The following is a 27,408-nucleotide window of genomic DNA, read 5'->3' as shown; positions in this document are numbered from 1 at the left end:
TATTGTATAAGACTTATATTTTCTTGTAGATTTTCTGCCTAAATTTTTCTATTCATAATGAAAAGGGCAGTATTTAACTATCTAACTATTAATGTTGATCTCTTCATTTCTCCCTTCACTTATGTCAGTTTTACTTTCTGTCTTTTGGTGCTCTAAAATTCAGTGAATGTATATTTATAGTAATTTTATCTTCCTGATTGTTCATATAAAATGTCTCTATCTGTAGTTACAATTTTTGTTTTAAATTCTATCATGTCTTCTATTAGTATAGCTACTTCAACATTCTTGCGGTTGTATGTATGATATATAATTTTTTGTCCTTTTACTTTCAATCTATTTTTATCTTTCAGTCTAACGTATGTCTCCTTTATATAGCATATTGTCAGATTTGGGGGTTTTGTTTTGTTCTTGTTGTTGTTGTTGTTGTTGTTGTTGAGATGGAGTCTCACTCTGTCACCCAGGTTGGAGTGCAGTGGCATGATCTCAGCTCACCGCAAGCTCTGCCTCCCGGGTTCACACCATTCTCCTGCCTCAGCATCCTGAGTAGCTGGGACTACAGGCGCCTGCCACCACGCCTGGCTAATTTTTTGTGTTTTTAGTAGAGACGGGGTTTCACCGAGTTAGCCAGGATGGTCTCAATCTCCTGACCTCGTGATCCACCCGCCTTGGCCTCCCAAAGTGCTGGGATTACAGGTGTGAGCCACCATGCCTGGACTTGTTTTGTTTTAACAGCTTAATTAAGATAACATTGATATGAAAGAACTGCAGGTATTTACTGTGTACATTTTGATGAGTTTAAACATGTGCAAACACCCATGATACCATTACCATAATCAAAGGAACAGAAATTTCCTCCCAGAGTTCTCTTGTGTCCCTTTGTTTTCTGCTTGGTTTGTTTGTTTGCTTTTTGGTAAAAGCACTGAGTATGATATCTACCCTTCTTATATTTTGAAGTGTATGATATTGTTAACTATTGGCACGATATTTTATAGTCGATGTCTGGAACTTATTCATCTAATATTACAGTTGAAACTTTATACCCATTGAACAACAACTCTGCATTTCCCTAAATCCACAGCTACTGTCAGTCATGATGGCCTTCTTCGCTTCTATGAGTTTGACTAATATAAGCACTTTGTATCAATGGAATTATGCATATTTGTAATTCTGTGACTGACTTATTTCACTTAGCATAATGTCCTCCAGGTTCATCCACATTGTTACAGATGCAAGACTTCCTCTTTTTTTCAGTCAGAATAATATTCTATTATATGTATATGTATATATTAAATTAATCACTGCTTTTGATTGCATTATTTAATCAATTCGCAAATTTGTTATTATTGACACAGTTGGTTTTACTTTTGCCAATTTCCATTTAGTTTGCTATATTGTATGTCTTTTTGTTTGTTTCTCTATTAGTCCATGACTTCTTTTTTTAATAATAGTATATATTTTTCAATGCAGGATTTTAATTTCTAATGGCTTTTTCAATATATTTTTGAATTTGTTTCCTTAATGATTGCACTAGAGTTTACCATAGACATTTTTACTTATCATAATCAGCTTCAGATATATACTAGCTTAATTCCAGTTAGATTCACAAAGTGTTACTCTTATATAGCTCTATTCCCTTTCCCTTCTTTTCCTGGTGTTAGTGTCATACATATTACATCAGTATTACACACCCAACAATATATTGCTATAATTATTATTTTATATAATTTGTATGACTTTGAGAAAGCTGGGAGAAAGTATATTGGTTTGCTAGGGTTTCCATAACAAAACACCACAGATCAGATGGAATAAACTACAGAAATTTATGTTCTCAAAGTTCTGGCAGTTAGAAGTCCAAGATTAAAATGCCGTCATTTTTACTTTCTTCTGAAACTTTTCTTCTTGGCTTACAAATAGTTGTCTTCTCATGTGGTCTTTTTTCTGTGAATGTGTATCCCTGATGTATCTTTGTGTTTTCAAATTTCCTTCTTCTTACAAGGACATAATTCAGATTGGATTAGGACGCACCGTGAGGGTCTTAACTTAATTATCTATTTAAAGGCTCTTTCTCCAAATACAGTCACATTTAGAGATACCAGAGTTAGGTCTTCAAAATATGAAGTTTGAGGGGACAAAATTCAGCCCATAACAAAGAGAAAGTATATATCTATAATTTTTATATTTTAACCTTCCTATTTAGTATTTCCATTTCTCTTCATTTGTTTGCATGGATTGGTGCTACCATATAGAATAATTTCTGTGACCCGATCCAGCTTTCATCTCACCCACTTCATTTTTTGAACATTTTTTCTCCTATTTTTCCTCTCTCCTTTTTTTTGCAGGTAATTTCATTGCCCACATGTTGTACTTAATGGTGTGCCTACCATACATATGTCAGATTCTATTTACTTTTTATTTTCATTGTTTTCTCTGTTCTTCAGAAAAGAATCTTCAAGTTTGTTAGTTCTTTCTTCCCCCAGTTCAAATCTACTATTAAGCCCTTGAGTGAATATTTCTCTCTCTTGTTGTAGCTTCCATCTCCAAAATTTCCATTTGTTTCTTTTTTTTATAATTTCAGTTTCTTTGTTGATATTCTCTATTCAATGCCACATTATCATCATGCTTTCCTTTACTTCTTTAATTATACTTTCCTTTAGTTCTTTGAAGATATTTATCATGGTTATTTTAAATTTGATTTCTGTTCAATCTGATACCTGGGTTACTCTAACAGGCAGTTTCTACTCTCTGTTACTTTTCTTCTTTTTTTTTTCATGTGTTTCATAATGTTTATGAAATAGGGTAGACATTGTAGACAGTATATTATGCCAGTTCTAGATACGGGTTCTGTCTGCCCCAGCTTTGCTAATGTTATTTGCACTTCTAATGTTTTTACTGACTGGCTGGGTTATTTTGGTAATGTCTGTCTCCCCCTGCTCAAACCTACACACACATAGTGTTAAGGCTCTGATGTTGCTTGTCAAAGGCCACAGTCTTTGGTATGCCCACAATTACCCTGGGATTACATTGGTTTTCGCAGGGCTCCCTGTGTGTTTTCCTGACCACACCCTTCTGTTAAATTCCCTGCATGGGGTGGGGATGTATCGGGGAACCTGCCCCCAATGTTTCAACATGGGTCCTTTTCTATTTTCCCTAAGTATCAGCTAGTCTGAGAAATAAAGGGAAAGAGTACAAAAGAGAGAAATTTTAAAGCTGAGTGTTCGGGGGAGACATCACATGTCAACAGGTTCCATGATGCCCTCCAAGCCGCAAATCCAGCAAGTTTTTATTAGTGATTTTCAAAAGGGGAGGGAGTGTACGAATAGGGTATGGGTCACAGAGGTCACATGCCTCACAAGGTAATAAAATATCACAAGACAAATGGAGGCAGGGTGAGATCATAGGACCTGGGTGAAACTAAAAATGCTAATGAAGTTTAGGACATGCATTTTCATTGATAACATCTTATCAGGAGAAAGGGTTTGAGAGTAGACAACTGGTCTGACCAAAATGTATTAGGTGGGAATTTCCTCATCCTAATAAGTGTGGGAGCGCTACAGGAGACCGGGGCTTATTTCCCTTATCTACAACCATAAAACAGACATTCCCAGAGCGGCCATTTCAGAGACCTACCCCTAGGAACGCATTCTCTTTCTCAGGGCTGTTCCTTGCTGAGAAAAAGAATTCAGCGATATTTCTCCTATTTGCTTTTGAAAGAAGAGAAATATGGCTCTGTTCTGCTCAGTTCTCAGGCAGCTAGACCTAATGGTTATCTACCTTGTTTCCTGAATATCACTGTTATCCTGTGCTTTTATCCATCTTGTCAATCTTTCCTGTTTGATTGAAGTGTTTAGTCTGTTACATTTAACTCAATCTGTAATCTAGTAGAATTTATGTCTGTTACTTTTATATTTCCTTTATATATCACTAATGTCTTCGTTCATCTGTTTATCTGTTACTGCCTGAGTTTTTTAAGTTATTTTGTATACCATTTTATTTCCTTTTAGTTTCTTTTAGTTCATGATTTTCTAATTGTTTTCTTAATAGTTACCCTGAGGATTACAATCAGCATCTAATATAAAACAATCTAACTCAGATTAATACCAACTGAATTTCAATATAATTCAGAAGCTTTGTATCTGCAATGTATCTCTTTTTCCTAGCCTTTCCCTAGTGTTATTATACCATTTTCATCTTAATGCATTATAAGCCCATAAAGCAATTTTATATTTATTGTCCTACTCTAGTTTATTTTAAATGAGAAAGGCAAATATAAAGAGTTGCAAAGAAAATGAAAATTTATAGCTTGTTTTTAAATATATATTTACCATTGTAGTCACTTTTCTTCATGCCTTTTATTACCTCATGTGGTTTTGATTAATTTCTTGTGTCCTTTTATCTCAGCTGAAATATTTCTTGTGCCACAGTTCTGCTAGTAATGAATTGTTTTAGGTTTTGTTTACTTTGGAATATCTTTCTCCTTCATTTTTGAAGGACAGTATTTTTTTTTCTTCTTTTGTTTTTTTTTTATTATTTTTTTGAAGGAGAGTTTTTTCTGTATATATTGTACTTCATCAACTCTATTTCTTGCAGTGTACTGAATACATAATCCTATTGTCTTCTATCTTCCAGCATTTCAGACGGAAAGTCAGCAGTTAATCATATTAAGGAGCCACTGTAGGCACTGAGTCAATTTTGTATTGCTACTTACAAGATTGTCTATATCTTAGCCTTTCAACTGTTTAATTATTATTATCTATATGTGGATTGCCTTGAGTTTATCCTACAAAGTGTTCTTTGTGCTTCTTGGATGTGTAAATTAATGCTTTTCATCAAATTTTAGAAGTATTTATTCTTTAGTTTTAAAATGTTTTTTTCCTCTCTCTCTCTCTCTCTCTCTCGTCTTGGAAATTCCCATTAGACTTATGTTGGTGTCCCAAAGGCACCTGGATCTCTGTTAATTTTTCTTTATTATTTTTCTTCCCACAGATACTGAATATAAAATAAAAAGAAGTTGAACATTTTAAAAATAATAAAATAGGGGAGGCAGACAGAAGATGGCTGAATTAGGTGGCTCCAGTCTCCAACTCCCATGTGACACAAGAGCTTACAGGTGATTTCTGCATTTTCAACTGAGGTGCGGGTTCATCTCACTGGGGAGTGCCAGACGATCGGTGTACAGTCAGCTGCTGCAGCCAGCCAGCGAGGCTGAGAGAAAGCAGGGGCAGGGCATGCTTTCACCCTGGGAGGCTTGCAAGGGAGAATCCTTTTTCTACCCAGAGACTGAGACACACAACACCTGGAAAATGGGAATTATTCCCACCCCAATACTGCTGGCAAACTGGGCACATAGGGGATCCTTATCCCACACCTGGCGGAGGGTCCCACGCCCTAAGAGCCTCCCTCGTACACTGCACAGCAGTCTGTGATCTACCCGGCAAGGCAGCAGCGAGGCTGGGAGAAGCCCACCATTGCTGAGGCTTAAAGTAGGTAAACAAAGCTGGGAAGCTCGAACTGGGTGGAGCTCACAGCAGCTCAAAGAAAACACCTGTCTCTGTAGACTCCACCTCTGGGGACAGGGCACAGTAAACAATAACAAAAGCAGCGAAGAAACCTCTGCAGGCATAAACGACTCTGTCTGACAGCTGAAGAGAGCAGTGGATCTCCCAACACGGAGGTTGAGATCTGAGAAGGGACAGACTCCTGTAAAAAGTGGGTCCCTGACCCTGGTGGCACCTAACTGGGAACATCCCCCACTAGGGGCAGTCTGACACCCCACACCTCACAGGGTGGAGTACACCTGAGAGGAAGCCCAAAGCAAGGAATAGACAGGTACACACTTTCGCTGTTCAGAAATACTCCTAGCTGCAGCCTCTGCTGCTGATACCCAGAGCAAACAGGGTCTGGAGGTGGACCTCAAGCAATCTCCAACAGACCTACAGCTGAGGTCCCTGACTGTTAGAAGGGAAAACTATCAAACAGGAAGGACACCTACATAAAACCCCATCAGTACATCCACCATCATCGAGACCAGAGCCAGATAAAACCAAAGATGGGAAAAGCAGGGCAGAAAAGCTGGAAATTCAAAATAAGGCATCTCTGACAAAGGAGGCGCAGCTCATAGCCAACAGCGGATCAAAGAAGCTGAATGACTTTGGCGAGATGAGAGAAGAGGCTTCAGTCATCAAATTTCTCAGAGCTAAAAGGAGAATTACATTGCGGCGCGAAACTAAAATCTTGAAAAAGTGGAAAGATTGATGGCTAGAGTAGTGAAATGCAGAGAAGGTGATAAACGAAATGAAGAGATGAAAACCATGACACGAGAAATCGTGAAGGCAAATGCACAAGCTTCAGTAACCGACTTCGATCAACTGGAAGAGAAAAAGGAAGTATCAGCCGATTGAGGATCAAATAGATAAGAAATGAAGCGAGAAAAGAAACCAAAGAAAAAAGAAAGATAAAGAAATGAACAAAGCCTGCAAAGTATGGGATTATGTAAAGACCAAATCTCCGTCTGAGTTAAGGGTGCCTGAAAGTGAGGGGAAAATGGAACCAAGTTGGAAAACACTCTTCAGGATCATCCAGGAGAACTTCCCCAACCTAGTAGGGCGGGCCCAACATTCAAATCAGGAGAAATACAGAGAGCATACAAAGATACTCCTCGAGGAAGGCAACTCAAGACACATCATTGCCAAGTTCACAAAGTTTGAGAAATGAAGGAAAAAATCTAGAAGGGCAGCCAGAGAAAGGTCGGGCTACCAGAAGGGATAAATGAGACTCATGAATCTCTCAGCAGAAACTCTCACCACAAGCCAGAAGAAGAGTGGGGGCCAGCCATTCAACATTCTTAAAAGAATTTTAAACCAGGAATTTCATATCCAGCCAAACTAAGTTTCATAAATTGAAGGAGAAATAAAATCGCTACAGATAAGCAAATGCTTGGGGCACGTACTAGGCCTGCTGCCACAAGAGACCCTGAAGGCACTCCAGCATGGGAAAGGAGCAGCCGAGGTACCAGCCATTGCAAAAACAATGCAAAATGTAAAAAGAACCATTGAGGGCTGGGAAGAAACTGCATCAACTAATGAGCAAAATAACCAGTTAATATCATAATGGCAGGATCAAGTTGACACACAACAATCTTAACGCCAGAAATGTAAATGGACTAAATGCTCAATGAAAAAGGGCACAGACTGGCAAACTGGATAAAGAGTCAAGACCCCATCCAGTCCTGCTGTGCATTTCAGGAAACCCATCTCACACGCAGAGACATACATAGGCTCAAAATAAAGGGATGGAGGAAGATTTACCAAGCAAATGGAGAACAAAAAGCAGGGGTTGCAATCCACGAGTCTCTACAAATGAAACAGACTTAAACCATCAAAGATCAAAGGGAACTTAAAAGAAGGCCATTTACATAATGGTAAAAGGGATCAATTCAACAGGAAGAGCTAACTATCTAAACAAATATGCCTTTACTTTAATGCAAGAATTTGCCAGTTCCATAAAGCAAGTCCTTAGAGACTTACAAAGAGACTTAGACTCCCATACAATAATAGTGGGAGACTTCAGCACTTCCTGTCAAACATTAGACAGATCAGCAGAGACAGAAAGTTAACAAGGATATCACAAGAATTGAGCTCAGCTCTGCAGCAAGCAGACCTAATAGACATCTAGCCAGGGGGCACCACCACCCCAAATCAGCAGAATATACATTCTTCTCAGCACCACATCGTACTTACTCCAAATTGACCACGTAATTGGAAGTAAAGCACTCCTCAGCAGATGTACAAAAGAACAGAAATTATAACAAAACTGTCTCCTCAGACCACAGTCTTTGATAAAACTAGAACTCAGGACTAAGAAACTCAATCAAAACCGCTCAACTACATGGAAACTGAACAACCTGCTCCTGAATGACTACTGGGTACATAGCAACTAAATGAGAGGCAGAAATAAAGATGTTCTTTGAGCAATCAAGGAACAAAAAGATACAGCATACCAGAATCTCTGGGACACATTTAAAGCAGTGTGTAGAGGGAAATTTATAGCACTAAATGCCCACACAAGAGAGGAGAAAGCAGGGAAAAGATCTAAAAGAATTGACACTCTAACATAGCAATTAAAAAGAACTAGAAGAAGCAAGAGCAAACACATTCAGCTAGCAGAAGGCAAGAAATAATAAGATCAGAGAGCAGAACTAGGAGGAGATAGAGACACAAAAACCCTCAAAAATCAATGAATCAGGAGTTGGTTTTTGAAAAGATCAACAAAATTGACGAAGACCATATAAGACTAATAAGAAAGAAGAAAGAGAAGGAATCAAAATCGACCTGGTCACAAAAATGATAAAGGGATATCACCACCGACCCCACAGAAATCCTAAACTACCATCAGAGAATACTATAAACACCTCTACATAAAATAAACTGGAAAACCTAGAAGAAATGGATAATTTCCTGGACACTTACACTGCTTCAAGACTAAACCAGGAAGAAGTTGAATCCTGAATAGACCAATAGCAGGCTCTGAAATTGAGGCAATGAGTGTAGCCTACCACCCAAAAAGTCCAGGACAGATGGATTCACAGCTGAATTCTACCAGAGGTACAAGGAGGAGTTGGTACCATTCCTTCTGAAACTATTCAATCAATAGAAAAAGAATCCTCCTAACCATTTTATAGAAGGCCAACATCATCCCTGATACCAAAGCCTGGCAGAACCCACACAACAAAAAAGAAATTTTTAGACCAATATCCCCTGATGAACATCGATGCAAAAATCCTCAATAAAATACTGGCAAACCCGGATTCAGCAACACATCAAAAAGCTTATCCACCATGATCAAGTGGGGCTTCATCCCTGGGATGCAAAGGCTGGTTCTTTATTCATAAATCAGTAAACGCATAATCCAGCATATAAAAGCAAGACAAGGAACAAGAACCATGATTATCTCAATAGATGCAAAAGGCTTTTGACAAAATTCAACAGCCCTTAAATATAAAAGCAGCTCAATAAATTAGGTCTTGATGTAAAGAGTACCTCAAAATAATAAAAGACTATTTATGACAAACCAGCCAATATCATACTGAATGGGCAAAAACTGGAAAAATTCCCTTTGAAAACTGGCACAAGACAGGGATGCCCTCTCACCACTCCTAATTACCAACATGAGTGTTGGAAGTTCTGGCTAGACGAATTAAGGCAAGAGAAAGAAATCAAGGGTATTCAGTTGGGAAGAGAGAAAGAGAAGTCAAAATTGTCTCTCTTTGCAGATGACATGATTGTATATTTAGAAAACCCCATTGTCAGCGAAATCTGTAAGCTGATAAGCAGCTTCAAGCAAAGTCTCAGAGTCTAAAATTAATGTGCAAAAATCACAGAAAAGCATTCTTATACCAGTATTAACAGACAAACAGAGAGCCAAATCAGGAATGAACTTCCATTCACAATTACTTCAAAGAGATCAAATACCTAGGAATCCAACACACAAGGGATGTGAGGACCTCTTCAAGGAGAACTACAAACCACTGCTCCAGTGAAATAAAAGAGGACACAAACAAATGGAAGAACATACCATGCTCATGGATAGGAAGAATCAATATCGTGAAAATGGCCATACTGCCCAAAGGTAATTCATAGATTCAATGCCATCCCCATCCATTTCACCAATGAGTTTCTTCACAGAATTGGAAAAAACTGCTTTAAAAGTTCATATGGAACCAAAAAGAGCCTGCATCTCCAAGACAATCCCTAAGTCTCAAAGAACAAAGCTGGAGGCATCGCTACCTGACTTCAAACTATACTACAAGGCTACAGTAAGCAAAACAGCATGGTACTGGGTACCAAAACAGAGATAGACCAATGGAACAGAACAGACTCCTCAGAAATACCCACACATCTACAGCCATGATCTTTGTGACAAACCTGAGAGAAACAAGAAATGGGGAAAAGATTCCCTATTTAATAAATGGTGCTGGGAGAAAATTGGCTAGCCATAAGTAGAAAGCTGAAACTGGATCCTTTCCTTATTACTCCTTATACGAAAATTAATTCAAGATGGATTAGAGACTTAAATGTTAGACCTAATACCATAAAAATCCTAGAAAACCTAGAGTGAGTACCATTCAGGACATAGGCATGGGCAAAGACAATGTCTAAAACACAAAAGCAGCGGCAGCAAAACCAAAAATTCGACAAATGGGATCTCATTAAAGCTAAAGAGCTTCTTCACAGCAAAGAAACTACCATCAAGTGAACAGGCAACCTACAGAATGGGAGAAAATTTTTGCAATCTACTCATCTGACAAAGGGCTAATATCAGAACCACAAAGAACTCAAAGAAATTTACAAGAAAAAACAAACAACCCCATCAAAAAGTGGAGCAAAGGATATGAACAGACATTTCTCAAAGAAGACATTCTTTAGCCAACAGACCCATGAAAAATGCTCATCATCACTGGCCATCAGAGAAATACAAAATCAAAACCACAATGAGATACCATCTCACCAGTTAGAATAGATCCTTAAAAAGTCAGGAAACAACAGGTGCTGGAGAATGTGGAGAAATAGGAACACTTTTACACACTGTTGGTGGGATTGTAAACTAGTTCAACCATTATGGGGAAAACAGTATGGCGATTCCTCAAGGATCTAGAACTAGATGCACCATATATTATGCATCCCATTACTGGGTATATACCCAAAAGGATTATAAATTATGCTGCTATAAGCCACATGCACATTATGTTTATCAAGCATATTCACAGTGGCAAAAGACTTGGAATCAACCCATAAATGTCCATCAGTGACAGATTGGATTAAGAAAATGTGGCACATATACACCGTAAGAATACTATGCAGCCATAAAAAAGGATGAGTTTGTGTCGCTATGCAGGGACATGGATGCGAAAGCTGGAAACCATCATTCTTAGCAAAACTATCACAAGAACAGAAAACCAAACACATGTTCTCACTCATAGGTGGGAACTGAATAATGAATCACTTGGACTTGGGAGGGAACATCACACACTGGGGCCTATCATGGGGAGGGAGGGAGGGACTGCATTGGGGTTATACTGATGTAAATGATAAGTTGATGGGTGCAGCACACCAACATGGCACAAAGTATACATATGTAACAAACCTGCGTTAATGCACATGTACCCTATAGAACTTAAGAGTATAATAATGAATAAATTTAAATAAATAAATAAATAAAAATAAAATAAAAAATAAATAAATAAAATAAAAAATAAAAAATAAAAATTTGACTAAAGAAAAAATAGAATAAGAAAAATAAGTTTTAGGATATAGGAAAATGTTGCATTTTAGTTTATATACACGTACAGACGTGTGTGTGTTTGTGTGTGTGTGTGTATTATCAAGACTAAAACTTTTGATTAATTTATTGCTAGCCTAGTTTTTCTCAAAAAGCTAGGATTTGGGGATCTCAATAATTGTTATATAATAAAAGGGGTTTCTTTTGATAAATCAAGTTTAGATATTTTATTCTTGACAATATTTGACACAATCTGTTCACTTCTGAACGTAGAATTAGCCATTCACAACATGAATTTCCATGACATCTTTAATTGACTGCTAGGGCATCATTTGTATACTATTCTTACCCTATGATGTGAGCAGCCTGGGGCAAAAATATTTGTGTTTCCAGAACCTCATGTCCTACAAGTAAGAAACAAATGTCTCTATAACTGTTTCTTGAATATATGAGCATTGTCGTTTAGGAAGACTTTCCGTTGCTGTGTGATTTCAGAAGATGACATAATTATTAATGTACTGATTGACTAGCTACCCACATCTCATGTCCACTCCTGAAACAAACATTTTGCTTTTATCAAAATAGGTTTAGAAATTATGAAACGTGGCCGGGCGCGGTGGCTCATGCCTGTAATCCCAGCACTTTGGGAGGCCGAGGAGGGTGGATCACGAGTTCAGGAGATCGAGACCTTCCTGGCGAACACAGTGAAACCCCGTCTCTACTAAAAATACAAAAAAGTTAGCTGGGCGTGGTAGTGGGCGCCTGTAGTCCCAGCTTCTAGGGAGGCTGAGGCAGGAGAATGGCATGAACCCGGGAGGTGGCGGAGCTTGCAGTGAGCTGAAATCCGGCCACTGCACTCCAGCCTGGGCGACAGAGCGAGACTCCGTCTCAAAAAAAAAAAAAAAAAAAAAAAGTTATGAAACATGTACAGCTCTGGTGATGTGTAAGACCAGTGTGATATTTCCTCTTTGTTTCTAGAATATAATTTGACCAGTCACTTATTTTCTAAATGTCCTTGCTACGAGAATTCAGTGCTGCCATTCCATATAAAAACATACTATGTTTCACATATTTCCATTCCCCATCTTTCCCTTCTTTCTAACATATATCTTCTGAGTTGCAGAATGAAAGCACATGGATTTTTTAAACTGTAGTTTATTCTGATTCTAAGGATATTTTATGAATGATGGGAAAAAAATTATCACATATCTGAATTTTGTTGCAATCAATTAAAAATAATTATTTCTTCATTTATTCCAGTGTTATTTTGGTGGAATCCTCAACATTCGTCTCTTCGCCATCAAAGTTAACTGAATCCAGGCAATACCCAAAACATGAGTAAGTGTCTATATTTTGTACTCATAAGTATCTGAGAAAAAGTTTTGAGAAATAAGTGGTCAAGGAAACTAGTTATATAATTACACAATAGTTTTCATTTATTCAAAATGTTTTATTTACCTAATTCACACTCATATCCAAATACATATTTATATGTTACTAGATTCATGTGCATAAAAATTGAATAAATATGAACTTGATTAAATATAGTAGATTTTCATGATTTGTGGTAGTTATGTTCTATGAAATTGCTGCACATTATATTTGTGAATACTGAACCATTATTCCAAGAAGAAACACATATAATCATACAGATTATAATAGTAAATTCTAAAAATAACCCATCATGGAAGATTCTATTTTCTTTTTTTTACAAAATGAAAGCAAAGTTCAGAAGTGTCAGATGACTTTCCTGACACTGCCCCAATAAAAGGCATCAGAGAAGGTATTCAAACCCTGTCCACTAGGCCTGAGTGTCTTGCATTACTCTGCACTGCCCACTGTTGTCTCTACCTCTTCTCATCTCTATGCTTGTATAAGGATTGAAATAAGAAGGCCCCTTGTCACCTTGTTTGACCTCAGCTGCGAATTGGTGCAACCAGTGACAAGAACTTTTCACCACTCTGTGCATGTCCTTTAACACCATGAAAGCACTACAAGTATTGATTTTGGGGTTACAAATACGTTTTAGGAAGTAGGTGGATTTGCAAATACGGAATTCATGGATAACGAGGATTGACAGTGTTTAAACTTATTCTACCTACTTTATGAGGGCTATATTTAGTTTATAAAGACATTTGCTGAATAAAGAAATAGAATTTTTAAAAAATTGATTGTTTTATATTGTTCCTCTGTTTTACACTATAGAATCACTATATAAAGTTAAGTACAATCAAGAACAGTGTTATCACGTTAAAGAGAGTTAGGTAGAGAGAAAATAATGTAGATGTCTATTAATGAAATGCATGCCTATGTTGATCATTACTACTATGTTTTTAGTTTATTTAACACCCTCGTTTGTCTTTGTATAGTGCTTGACAGCATCAATATCATCCTTTTAGATCCAAAAATGTATCAAGACGCAAGAATTTGACAATTTAAATGACAGGAATTCCCAGTGTCATCAGAAACCATTAAAGTGCTTGTGCAGATCTTGCTAAGATTAAAATGAGTGCAGGTCTTTTTTTTTTTTCAAAAGTGAATTGTAGTTAACTTAACACTTTTGGGAGATTATATGGGCTGCATCTATTATGAGATATTTGACTCCTTTAATGGTTATTCTGTGAGAAAAGTTATTAAAGAAGAGACCATTTTTGTCTCACTGAATTTGTTTTATTAAATGCCAATGTAATGCTTACCTAGGGCTTTTGAAGTCTTTCTTTCATATTTTGCTTTAGTGAACACTAACATATGAATTGATGTATTGAACTATAAGGTAGCGTTAAAGATACCAAAAGAATAAGAGGATTGTAGGTATTTTATGTTAATTTCTTTGTAGATATGAAATTCAAGTTTTACTGAAGTATTGCTAAAAACACTTCTGTAAACAGTTCTCTCTAGATTTTTATCTTTTCAGCCCCTTGATTCTTCTTGATTAAGTGGCTGCTTTGTGATTGTAGATTTTGCCTGAATGGACTTGAAATAACTTCTTCACATTAATTGTGTAAAATTTATAGTATCATATGGTAAATGAGAGTCAGATCTTGAAGTGATACTGTAGGTATCTGTGAGTATAAATAACGCAAAATTGAATCAGTGTAATGAAGAGAAAAATTGAGTATACTGTCAGGATTTGGAATACAAAATATGATTTCTGTATCTGAAATTTATCACATTTTTCTTTATATAATACACTGGAATGAGTTTGATTAGATCCAGAGTTCTGGGATTATTGAAGCCATGGAATCTAAAGCTACAAGTAAGGTTTTCATCTCTGTGGTATGCTCCCCAAATCAAAAAGAAAATAGAACAATTATAAAAGCATTTATAATTTAATTTTTCTAGGAAAGGAAACCTTGGAAGTACTCATCCCAAATAATTACCAATTCAGCATGAAATATAGCTTAAGAAGTGTGTCTGTCATGGTCCCAAGCATTATTGATCATTCTTTCTCATTAGTGTCATACATTTTGTTTGTAATGCTACACTTCCTTAGTTCTTCTCTCAAGCCTTTCTGTGATGAGAAACAAAACAAAACAACAACAGCCAAGAAAAACTTAAAGATGCTGAGACATTGAGTATTGGGTCAGAGAGAACATTGATCCCAAATAGAGCAGTCAGGCTCATGCAGATAAACTCTCCAAGGATAACTCAGAGTCATACATTTAAAATACTGGAGATTTACTCACGTGTACCCCTGTGAAGACTGTCTCCTAAATCAAAGGCAAGGGCAATTCCTATAAAGGCAAAAGCCACAAAGTTTCTCAAGGAAGAGGGCTTGTCAATTAGTGCAGGCTCTTGGTTTATCATTTAGGGACTGGCATGAGATGATGACTGAGGCCCACATCCGTATGTTGAATTGAGATAAAGTAGTCTTAAATTCCCACAAAAGGTTGTTTTTCTGACAATTCTAAAGAGAAGAAGTTACTATGGCTCCTTCATCTGGAATTCTGCCTGCATCCTGTGTAACACCTTCAGACTCTAGATCATGTAGCACGAAAGTCTGTATTCAGTTTCTGAGGGATCAACTAAACTACCAAGAGCTCCGACAATCAAATCCACTTCTTAGGCAATGGAAAGGAAGATGCACAAGGATAAAAGTGTGCCCTTTTTCTATTAGGGAGGTTTGCCAGAAATACCACACAGCACTTCTGTTTGTAGCCCATTGGCCAGATTTTAATTAAATGACCAAACCTGGCTGGAAGAAAGACTGGGAAACCTGCTTTCTCCATACACATCTAAATAAAATTAGGTTTTTGTCAGTGAGGAAAAAAGGAAAATGATTATTGGGGCAGTTAACCAAGTCTCCACCATGAAGGGACACAAAGATTTTTATCCCCAAGTAGCACAAAATAATCTAATATTTCATCAATCTGACTTCTTTGGCATAATGAGGCATTTCTATCTTTAAATATGTCTTAATAAAATAATACTGGGCCGGGCGCGGTGGCTCAAGCCTGTAATCCCAGCACTTTGGGAGGCCGAGACGGGCGGATCATGAGCTCAGGAGATCGAGACCATCCTGGCTAACACCGTGAAACCCCGTCTCTACTAAAAATACAAAAAACTAGCCGGGCGAGGTGGCGGGCGCCTGTAGTCCCAGCTACTTGGGAGGCTGAGGCAGGAGAATGGCATAAACCCGGGAGGCGGAGCTTGCAGTGAGCTGAGATCCGGTCACTGCACTCCAGCCCGGGCTACCGAGCAAGACTCCGTCTCAAAAAAAAAAAAATAATAATAATAATAATAATACTTAGTAATGTTACACATTACTTTTAAAAGCTTTTTATTGTTTGTCTTGAAGAGATTTCCATATACAAACTGAAATTTAATAACATGTATTTTAAATCATGACCAGAATGAAAGTCCATAGTAGTGCCTCTATGATATATGGTCTCAATAAAATCCTAGTCTAATATCTATGTTTAATCAGCATGGTAGCAAGTAAAGCAAGAAAATGTTTTTTAAAAACTCCATAAATGAACTGGATTTTTAAAAGAGGTTTTCTCAAATGTTCCTGTTTTCCTCTACTTAGGCACATGGTAATATTGCACTTCTCCACCAATGTGGAATTTATGTGTCGACATATAGCCTATTTGGCCAATGATATGTGAGGAGAAGTGCTATATGTTATTTCCAAATGGTAGCTTTAAGAACCTGTGAGAAACTTTTCATGTTCCCTTCTCTTGCCATAACTATTATTGAAACACATATAGAAAGAAGCCTCCTGGTCGGGCATGGTGGCTCATGCCTATAATCCCAGCACTTTGGGAGGCCGAGGTGGACGGATCACTTGAGCTCAGGAGTTCAAGACCAGCCTGGGCAACATGGTGAAACCCCGTCTCTACTAAAAATACAAAAATTAGCTGGACATAGTGGTGGGTGCCTGTCATCCCAGCTACTTGGTAGGCTGAGGCATGAGAATCATTTATGCCTGAGTGGCAGAGGTTGCAGTGAGATGAGATTGTGCCACTGCACTCCAGCCTAGGTGACAGAGTGAGACCCTATTTCAAAAAAATAAAAATAAAGAAGAAAGGAGCCTCCTTCACCAAGGATCCCTGAGTGTACCCTCCACCTTGATAGACATGTAGCATTAGCAAGAAATAAACTATTGTGCTATTGTGCTAATCCGTTGATACATGAGGTTGTATGTTATTGCAGCATGACCTAGCCTATATTACTAACCGATACGCCTCCTCAGGTTCACATCAACTAATATCTCTCCAAATAATACATTTTCTCTTCTTAAGTGAGTAGTAAAGTATGAAATAGTAAGCATTGTTAAACTGGCTTTAAAATAATGATAGACTCTTCTATTTAAAAAGCCTCCATGAGCTGCTCTTTGTAAGCAATCAGATACATATATTATAAAATAACCCATTTGGAACCACATGAATGATAAAACTTTATATTCATCACACATTTTACTTTGTGGGGACATGATCCATGAGCATAATGAGAGCATTTAGCAAGTTCTTATTCTAATGAAACCCAAAGGAATTTTCAGGAAAGTATCAGTGTAGGCAACTAATTTTAGCCAAACCTTGAAATTAATGAATGGAACAGCTGGGCTCAGAAATGAGTACTTTGTCAATTATTTCTAATGGTTATAAGACCTGCTGTGTTTTTTTTGCCAGCAATATTGAGTTATTTAATCATTCAACAAATTCTTATTAAGTGACAACTCAGGCACTGGAAAAGCATAAAGATAAATAAGTCACATGTCTGGCCCTCGATGAACCAGTCACCAAGCAGAAAACAAAAATCCCTGCCAGTGGAGGAAGTTTTACAGGGAAGAAAGTATTTGTTATTATTAGATGAAAAACATATTCTATGATCTGATAGCTTAGGAATATTGCTATCTAGCTATTATGGAGAATTTCATGGAAGAGAAGACATTTTAAAAGAAGTATTTTGGTGTTTTCTCTTATTATAAACAAATCGTGATCTGAAATATGAATAAGATCTTCATGGCCAGAATCTAGAGAAGGAGGAGAACTTTCCTATGAGCATAGGAACATGGGTGGAGGGAATTCCAGAAGCAATGGGTAGGCGCATGCAAGGGGAAATAAAAGACGTATAAACTGCAGGGTCAATATAGGAGCATAGGAATTAATGTTGAAAAGGTAATAAAGTGTTTATCATTCTGCTTTGAAAGTAGTTCTCACAAACCTATGTTTTATTGTAGACTATATGCTCCATGAGCTTAGGGGCTTCATCATTAATCTCTATGTTTCAGAAGAGCTTGGCTCACAATTGCAACCAAAAATGAAAGAAGGCCCTGATAGAGATAATTTTCTGGATCTTGATCCTTGTTTAAAACAAAACAAAACAAAAGACTGGATGCAGTGGCTCACACCTGTAATCCCAGCACTTTGAGAGGCCTGGGTGGGCAGATTACCTGAGGTTGGGAGTTCGAGAACAGCCTGACCAACATGGTGAAACCCTCTCTCTACTAAAAATACAAAATTTGCCAAGCGTGGTGGCTCATGCCTGTAATCCCAGCTACTTAGGAGGCTGAGGCAGGAGAATCGCTTGAACCTGGGAGGCAGAGGTTGCAGTGAGCCACGGTTGTACCATTGCACTCCAGCCTGGGCAACAAGAGCAAAACTCCATCTCAAAAAAAAAAAAAAAAAAAAAAAGGCTGGATTCTGGAGACTCATGATTTTAAAATATTTCTTTTTACTATACTGAATAATTAGGAGCAATTAGAATTAGGCAAGTGTCTTAGTCTGTTAGGGTACTATAGAAAAATACTATAGATTGAGGGACTTAAACAACAAATATTTATTTTGCACAGTTCTGGAGGCTGGAGAGTCCAAGATAAAGGTACTGGCAGATTCAGTGTCTGGTAAGGGCCACATTCCTGGTTCATAGATGACAGTCTTCTTGCTGCATCCTCACATGGCAGAAGGGGTGAGGGAGCTTTCTGGATTCTTTTTTATAAGGGCACTTATCTCATCCATGAAGACTCCACTTTCCTGATCTTTGGGAGGTCTTCACCTCTCAAAGACCCCACCTCTTAATACCATGAAACTGGGGATTAGATTTCAACAAATGAATTGAGGGGGTCAGGGCAGGGGAAGCACATTCAGTCTATAGTAGCTAGTCTCTAAAGAAAGCAGAGTGAATTGAAGGCCAAATATGGTAGTTATCTTTCATGATCCTATTCTAGATTAGGATTTCTTAACTTTTAAAAATGTTGTTATCAGGCTCTTTGGTTCTCATGAAAACAATTGCACTTTGAAGAATAGTGTTTTCTAAACACATAAAATAAGATGTAAGGATTAAGACTATCTTAGTCTGCATGGGCTGCCATAACAAAATACTAAGAACTGGATGGTTTAAACAACACAAATTTATTTCTCATTGTTTTGGAGGCTGGGAAGTCCATTATCAAGGTGCTGCAAGATAGATTTTATTCTGTGTCCTCTTCTGGTGGCTTGTAGATGGCTGCCATCTTATTATGTGCTCACATGACCTCTTCTACATGTGAGAATGGGTAAAGAGAGAGAGCTCTCATGTATCTCTACTTATAAGAACACTAATTCTATTGGATCAAGGCCCTACCCTTGTGATCTCAGTAAAGCTTAATTACCCCCTTATATTTCTCATTTCCAAATACAGTCACATTGGTGGTTAGGATTTAAATATATAAATTTAGGGGTGAGGGGCACCATGCAGTCCATGGCAGAAAGGAAATGAATATTACAATAGATGATCAAAAGTATTTTAAGAGCGTAATCTAATAAAATATGTACTTTATTAACAGACATAATGGTGAAGTTAATGCCTACTATACTTTAAAAGCAGTGATGAACATAAATAATATCGTAAGATGTGAACTGAGATGTGATATAAACATATCTGTGATTATTTGGTGAGCAAATCATAGATATGCTTAATACTACTATGGTTTGATTTAAATTGTTGTTAAGTTAGTGGAAGTCAAGCTGAAATTTTTTCCCCATTCAAATTTGTAGATCAACTCTGTCCTTCTATCTTAGGACTCCTTGCTTTAGACACTTCTCAACTGCTCAGGGGTGAAGGTGGTACAAAAAACAGCGAATATTTCATTTTTACTAGCCTCTAGGTGTCCACTGGGCCTTTTCTTGAGAAACACCTATATATATGTCAAGATAAAATGAATCTAAAACTTAATGCTCTCTAGTTTTCATGATGCATGTGGCATTCAGGGGGCATGATGCATCAAAACTAGACTTGAACCAGACATTTTGCTATTTGGTTGAGATACAGCCTTGAATGCCTGCCCTGAATTAACTTCATGAAGGCTTATGATAAACATCTTCCTAACCCTTTTGGTAGAGGTTTGAATAGGAAATCGCTTTTTGGGCCGATTTAGTCATACCCTTAAGCGAATCAATCCAATGCCATTTTTATCATTTTAGCTTGAAAAGAGATGCATACCACTACTGCAGAGGAAAAAGAAATATTACTCCTTCACACCTCAAAAGTAGTTTCCAGTCCCTGACTCTGGACCACTACTGGGTTAGCAGGAAATATTTCACTGGTTGATCTACAGTATTTTTTTTTATATATAATTTTAGCCTCTTTTGATTCTATTTTTCCCTATGATTAAGGACTTACTCTTCTTTTACTTCAACAATAGTTTGTGAGCATTTAGAAAGTGGTAATGTGAACTGAGGTGCAAAGATTAACAAAAAGGTAAATAAGTTCTTTTCCATTCTGTCTTTGGGACACCAAAGTTTTGTAGAAATGTTAGATTTATCACTGGCTTTCTAGACTCAGACATTCATCAGGTAAAATAGAATTTTTCGAAGTCAAATTATTTCATCAAATTATTTTCTGATGTCTTTTGTAATCATGATAACCATTGGATTCATAAGCAAGTCAATACAAATATCTAGGTCTGCAATGTGTTCTGTCTATCTTTAGCTTAAACAGTCACTCAAATGTTCTGGGTTTGAGAGTCTCTTTTTGGGGATGAGGCAACTCTGATTTCTTCAAAAGGCACTATCCTTATTTGTTTCCAAGAAAATAGGTAAAGACAAGGAAAAAGATATGAAGCCCAAATTGGTCTGCTTTTCTACTCACTGTAATAAAAATGACTGGACTAGAGATTTCAAGTATTGAACAAAATGAGGTTTGGAAATTATCTATATATTTTAGTCAGGCTTTCTACCCAGAGCTCTAATATCAAAGAAATGGCAATGGAGCCAAATACAGAGAAATAATAAGCAGTCTTTGTTATTCTTTCTATTCTATATGGTCTCCCTTATAAATGCTAAAATATCCATTTATTGTGTCTATAACAACATTAAAATGTTTATCAAATGCTCGAATTATGTAAAATAATAAATGTTCTTATTTTAAAAAGGTATTACCTTTTTTATAAAAAAAGATATAATTTACAGTGCTAAGCAGAATACCTGTGAGTAGAATTAAGCCACAGAATAACTGTTAAGAAGTGGTAACGAACTTCATTACAAATGTGGTGTAAAGAAGAGACAGTACAGTGTTACTCATCAAAATCAAATGGTGAAAAGGAATGGATAACTTTAGAATAACTTTAGTTGTAAAGAGTCAAAATATTTTACAGCATCAAATTCAGGGAAAAGCAGATGTCAAAGTGAGCAAATATGGGGTTTTGTGTTCTCAGAAAAAGAGTCAGGTAACCAGTATCTCTAAACCCAAATAGTAATTGACAGCTTATTGAGTAAAATAACCAAGAATACTACAAGAAGAGTGATATGCGTGAAATTGATGGGTTCTGGAAGACCTGGAATCTTTCAAGGGAGACAGTTGCTTCAGGCTGTGATCTACTACTTTGTTTTTAGAAATGCAGTCGGAGATTAATCAAATTCCCAGGTCGTCTTATACCTTTATAAGAAACAAGCAAATGTGAAAATAATAAACTTAAAGAAGAAAATTTTCTCAAGAAAACAATTTCTAGAACTACTTTTGGAAAAAGTACCTATTTAATCCTAAATTGAGATAATTCACGTTTTGAGTCTTTGGAATTAGGGTTTTTAGTATTATCAAAATTGCACTTCTCTACAGTACTGTATTTTAAAGTGAAAGATAATTATTTTATCAATTTTTTGAAAAGAGTGATGGAAATATTGATGTTTATTAGTTTTCTTTTTGTATTTTTATGTTTTTTAATTTCTAAAACAATGTGAACATCAAATAATATTTGAAATATATCTATGGTCTTTTCATATCATTTGTACTTAACCATAACTTTCAAGACTCTATATTATTTAACTAATATGAAGAATTGTTTTTGAGTTTTGTTTGTGTTGTTGATGTTGTTTTCCTATTTTCTTGTGTCAGTGATGACATCAGTAGCAGTGGGAGTGATACTGATCAGGGCTGTTGTGATTCCCCAAATCTCTTACATACCTGTGAGTACCTAAATAAAAGTTTTTATTTGTTTTCATGTCTGATTTTTATGTGCCAAGCATAATATGAAATGAAATATTCAACAGGGATGGCTACAAGGACAGACAGAGTGGTAAGCCCTGGGGATTGCTGGCTGATTTGAGGCTGAAGCATAGGTCCTGAGTCTTTTCCCTTGATGACCCTTTGGACAACTCTGCACAAATCTCTCCTTTCACTGCTGGTCTACTTCCCTCCAATGTACAAAGAATGTGTTTAGCTATATGGCCTTTCTGTCTCTTTTTTGGCTTATTCTGAATTGTTTAAACTTATTTTGGTGACAGGTATCACCAAGTTTAGAGTTGTAAGGGGAGCATTTTCTTTCATAAAATTACTTTATGAAATAACTATAGGTCTATAAAAGATGCATATAATGATCAGTAGAACAAATGGACATAGGAACGTTCTGGTTATCTAGAGCTGTAGAACAAACCACCCCAAATATACTGGCATAAAACAATAAACATTAATAATAATGGTTATCTCTCATACATCTGGGGTGACTGGGCTTAGCTGCATGACTCTAGTTCATGGTCAAATGGAGGCTGGGGCTTGAGTCCTTTCAAAGTCTTCTTCACTCACATGTCTGGCTGTTAATGCTGCCTTTTGTTTGGGACATCTGCTGGGGCTCTTGGCCTGAACACTTACTCATGGCTTCTCCATGTGGCCCAGGCTTCTTCACGGGATCTCCTTAAGTTCTAAAGTGAGGTGAGCCAAAAAAGAAAGAATTGGCAGAATTGAGTTACTTTATTTGATCTGGTGTCAAAAATCACACTGCTTCACTTTTGCTGCATTCTAGTATACGATTTGTAAGGATCAGGTCACTAAGCCTGGCCCACTACATCATCATATTTAAGGCAATATCAAATAATGTGTGGACATGTTTTAAAACTGCTAGATAGATACACGGAGCTCCATGGCACAATAGGTTAGTGTGCCATACTTATATGATAGATAGATAAAGGTATAGATAATACATCCTTTGTTTCCAGTTTAAATTATCCATTGTACCCTGTGAAACATTGCATAGTCCACAAAAATTTGAAGATTCCTGGATGACCACTTTGTTTTGTATATCCTGGCTAATTTTACACAGTAGTGAAATTCTTTGTAATGAAATTATGTATTAAGAAATCTTTATAGAGTGTCATAATTAAGCATTGTTTAATAACAAGGTTGATCTAGGGTTACTGTATTTTCATTAACAAATATCATCTTCTAATCTTACATGCTAATGTTTTGAACATGTTTTGATACCAAAACTTTAATCACTAAAGAACAGCACTTATAAAAATATATGTCAACAAGCTCTGTTTATGTTTTGCTAGCAATTAAGTCCACTTTTATCAGAGAGTTCTTCTGCTCCATGAATACTGTTTACCTGGGAGTGAAAGGAACTTCAAGCCTAGAGCTCCGCTTTCTTCCCTTCAACATGCACGTGCGCTACTGTGTCATCATCTTGAGCAACAAAAAGGTGAGAACAGAATTGTTATCTTTGTGTTTATCACAAGCTGCCACTTTAATGGAGTAACTAACAGCAGATGACTTGAAGGCAATTGGGGACTCTTGAAATGTGGATGATTTCAGCTCTCACGTTACTAAGCAAAGAGCTTGTCCTCAAGAATATCTGGTTACACTAGCTGTGGGTAAATTTTATAATAGCTGCATAGAGCAGTCCCATGGGAGTAGAGTGACCTTTTTGTGGCTCTATTTGTATTAGTTATCCATAGCTTTGTAACAAATTATCACACACTAGGTGGCTTAAAACAAGACATGCTTATTATCTCACAGTTACTGTATGTCACAGGTCCAGATATGATCTAGATAGATATTCTGAGGAGGGTCTATCAAGTCTCCATTCAAGGGATTGCCCAGAGCTGGATTCTTTTCAGAGGTTCAACTGAGGAAGGATCTGTTTCCAAACTCCCTCAAGTTGTTGGCAAAATTCATTTCCTTATGGCTCTGGGACCCATGCCACCTACACTTTCAAAACTAGCAAGGGAGAGAGACAGAGAGAGTTAGAGACGGGGAGAGAGACAGATGTGAGGGAGAAAGAGAGAGAGTTAGAGCCACCACTGAGGGAAGGTTTATAGCATTACCTGCTTCCAGAGAGACACTGCCATGTGTTGACCCTAGGAAGAAATTTATAACCCCCAGGATGTAGTCACAAATTTATAATCAGTTATGTACACACTAAATTGAATATGTATGCAGTGAAAAATGGTAATTGGAAAGAGGTATTGTACTTACCTGGTGTCTGTGGCATTATTTACATGTGGAAAATAATATAGCCTATTAGAAATGTAAAATATAGTTTAATTTTACACTTAAAATTACCACTTAGAAGGAAAAAATGCCTTTTTATAGTAATGCTGAAACTTGTTTTTTTAAATTCTTTTAAAAGAGTTCAGGATTTAAGTAAATTCCTGCATATATAAAATTTGTAAAATGTAGTAACTATATTGTGACCAGTAGTTTGATCAAATACTTCACAATCACTTTTGTATATTAATTTATAATATAACCCAACAAAATACTAGAGCTAATTGTCAATAGCATAGTAACAAGGTTGATTTTATTCTTTGACTTAGTCTATTGGAATATTAATATTAGCTTACACAAATTTAATATAATTAATCAAAATATAATTAACATGTTATCTTCATTTACTAAAAACTAAATCTTGCTTACGTATGTTTTGTCCTTGTCAGAGAAAACATTAAAATAAAACAGCAATCTTGAAATTATACTGCTGTCAATTGAGAAACAATACCCTCAATGCGAAGTATTGCATTGAATTAATGTTTCTTACATGAAGAACATCTATTGTTTTACACATTGCTAATTATATTAAAAAATATAATAGTTAATCAAACATGCAAGCTTACCTAGTTAGCCACTATTCTTAATAAATGGTCCATAACTGCTTTACCATTAAGAACCACCTGTTGGTTGGGTGCAGTGGCTCAAATCTATAATTCCAGCACTTTGGGAAGCCATGACAGGCAGATTGCCTGAGGACAGGAGTTTGAGACCACCCTGGCCACATGATGAAACCCCTTCTCTACTATAAATGCAAAAATCAGCTGGGCATGGTGGCATGTGCCTGTAGTCCCAGCTACTCAGGAGGCTGAGGCAGGAGAATTGCTTGAACCTGGAAGGTGGAGGCTGCAGTGAGCCGAGATCATGCCACTGCACTGTAGCCTGGGCAACAGAGTGAGACACTGTCTCAAAAAAACAAAAAACAAACAAACAAACAAAAAAACACCTATCAAAAACTGAAATTAGATGTCTACTTGATAATTTTCCATGTATAAAATTGAAACATTGCTACTAACACTGTTATCAAGCAAAGACTATTTCTTTCATTTTGGCTGTTCTGTTTGAATTTTCATATAAAGTTGAAAAGATTTAAGGAACAACTATTTGAAAACAGAATAGTTTTATAGATCTTACATTAATGTTCATAGAGATTCTTAACTAAGGGAGAAACCTATGAAAGCCCTGAAAATTCATGCTATCAAATGCTAGAGAGCCAAAAAGTTTTTGCTCCAACGCGGAATGGAGCAAATTAGGTAGAAGAATTTCAAGCAGAATCGGGGCCCAGTCCCTGATGAATTGTACCTTTTAGGAGGAGGGGTTGACAGACCCCTTTACAAAGCACACAGACATTGCAAAACACACCATGATGCATTGATAAAACCTTGGGGTTCTGTCTTCACTGTGGTGTCTAGCATGTGAACACCCACTCTCTGTGATTCTGGGTTTTTACGCAGTAAGCCACTTGGCATTGCTGAGCTGTCCTGTGTAAGGGAGGCAAGGGTATCAAACAGGATGCCTGATTTGGGGGTTGAGTTAACAGTGGGTTTCAATTGCACCCATTTGCTGTGGTATAGCCAGTCCCCTCCCAACAAACCTTCAGTGTTTTTTATTGACTTGACCCAGAGCCTTCCTTCCACCTGGTAGATTTATCTTCTGGCCTTTTTTGTTCTCTGTCTACAAACCTTGGTTAGAACAAATTGAGACCAAAGTCCAGGCGTTGCTGAATTGAAGAAGCCAGAAGGGAAGTCAGCATCCCAGAATAACTTATGTGAATCAGTCAGCCCCACACCAGGGTGCCATATACCAAAGTGAGTTTCAGCCTTGCCAAGTCAACTTGGAGGTTAACAGGGAAAGCATACCCACTCCCAGGAAGAAGACCCTGCAAGACTTTCTTGTCGATTTATGGTCTATAATAATTTAGCCTAAGGCTATTAAGCACCAGTTGTTAAGTATATTAAATGTCACTTTGGCCATCTGCCATATATTTGCGTAAATCAATGGGGCCACTCGTCTGATTCTTTCCACTATCAGTCATTTCATTCTCTCTTAGTCTTTTGTGTCTTCCTGTGTCTGGTGATGCAGAGATTAAGTTGGCAGTCTCTAATATGCATATATTTAAATATTTTCCAAGGATGTGCAATTTTTTTCAACTATGATGAATGTTTGTAACATTAATACAGAATTTAACAGTACTGATTTTGCTTGTTTATTGAATGACGGTAAAAACATGAAATTATATAATGCTAAAATCTTTATGTGATTTTATATTTAAACAGACTAACTTGAGTTTTATTAAAGATATATTTATAACTTGAGGAACTGAGTATTGTTTGAGGACGCTTTTTTTTTATTTTTCATGATTTATAATGGCAAGTCCTATTTCATTTGTCCTTTGATTTTTTTGTTCAATTTGTCACAACTGTTTTTCTTTTTCAAGGGAATGAGGATAACTACAGTCCTCCCTACAGGTGACGCCCCTGAGTTCCTGGGGAAACATAGGCAAGATGAAATCCCATTTGGCCTATAATTACTTTGAAGCATTTATTAACCTCATAAAGCCTGCTGCCAGTATGGGGGCAGGTTATGTCGACCTTGAAGTCTCTGTCAATGTGGCATATACTCACAAAGTTACAAAGATTCTTAGCTCCCTTCATACTGCAAGGCCTTTTTGCTCTTCAGCCACCCTCCTTCCTCTTATTAACCAGAAAACCCTCATCCTACAATAAGCAGTGCAGATCTTTTCAAGATAAACATGAAGAGAAAATCTGAAAATTAGAATTTTGTACCTAATTGTCAGTTATTTATTTTGCTTATCAACGGTACTATCAGATAGACTGTAAAGAGTCCACATGCCTGAGGTACCAACATTTTAGCTCTAGGAAATATCACCTCACA

The 27,408-nt window shown here is 37.0% G+C and overlaps 1 protein-coding gene across 3 annotated transcripts in view; it reads left to right on the top strand.

Moving 5' to 3' along the window:
- Positions 1–27,408, top strand: part of CFAP47 (cilia and flagella associated protein 47) — a 446,504-nt gene that overhangs the window by 231,546 nt on the left and 187,550 nt on the right. For all 3 annotated transcript variants that reach the window (XM_031660417.1, XM_031660416.1, XM_031660418.1), the window contains exons 40-42: positions 12,535–12,612; positions 22,087–22,157; positions 23,520–23,665. In XM_031660417.1, coding sequence (XP_031516277.1) covers positions 12,535–12,612; positions 22,087–22,157; positions 23,520–23,665 — 295 coding nt within the window. The remainder of the gene's footprint in view (positions 1–12,534; positions 12,613–22,086; positions 22,158–23,519; positions 23,666–27,408) is intronic.

The sequence above is a fragment of the Papio anubis genome, chromosome X, assembly GCF_008728515.1.
Source record: "Papio anubis isolate 15944 chromosome X, Panubis1.0, whole genome shotgun sequence".
Taxonomy (NCBI): Eukaryota; Metazoa; Chordata; class Mammalia; order Primates; family Cercopithecidae; genus Papio; species Papio anubis.
The sequence above is the reverse complement of the archived record's forward strand: the minus strand, read 5'-3'. Positions and strand labels throughout refer to the sequence as shown.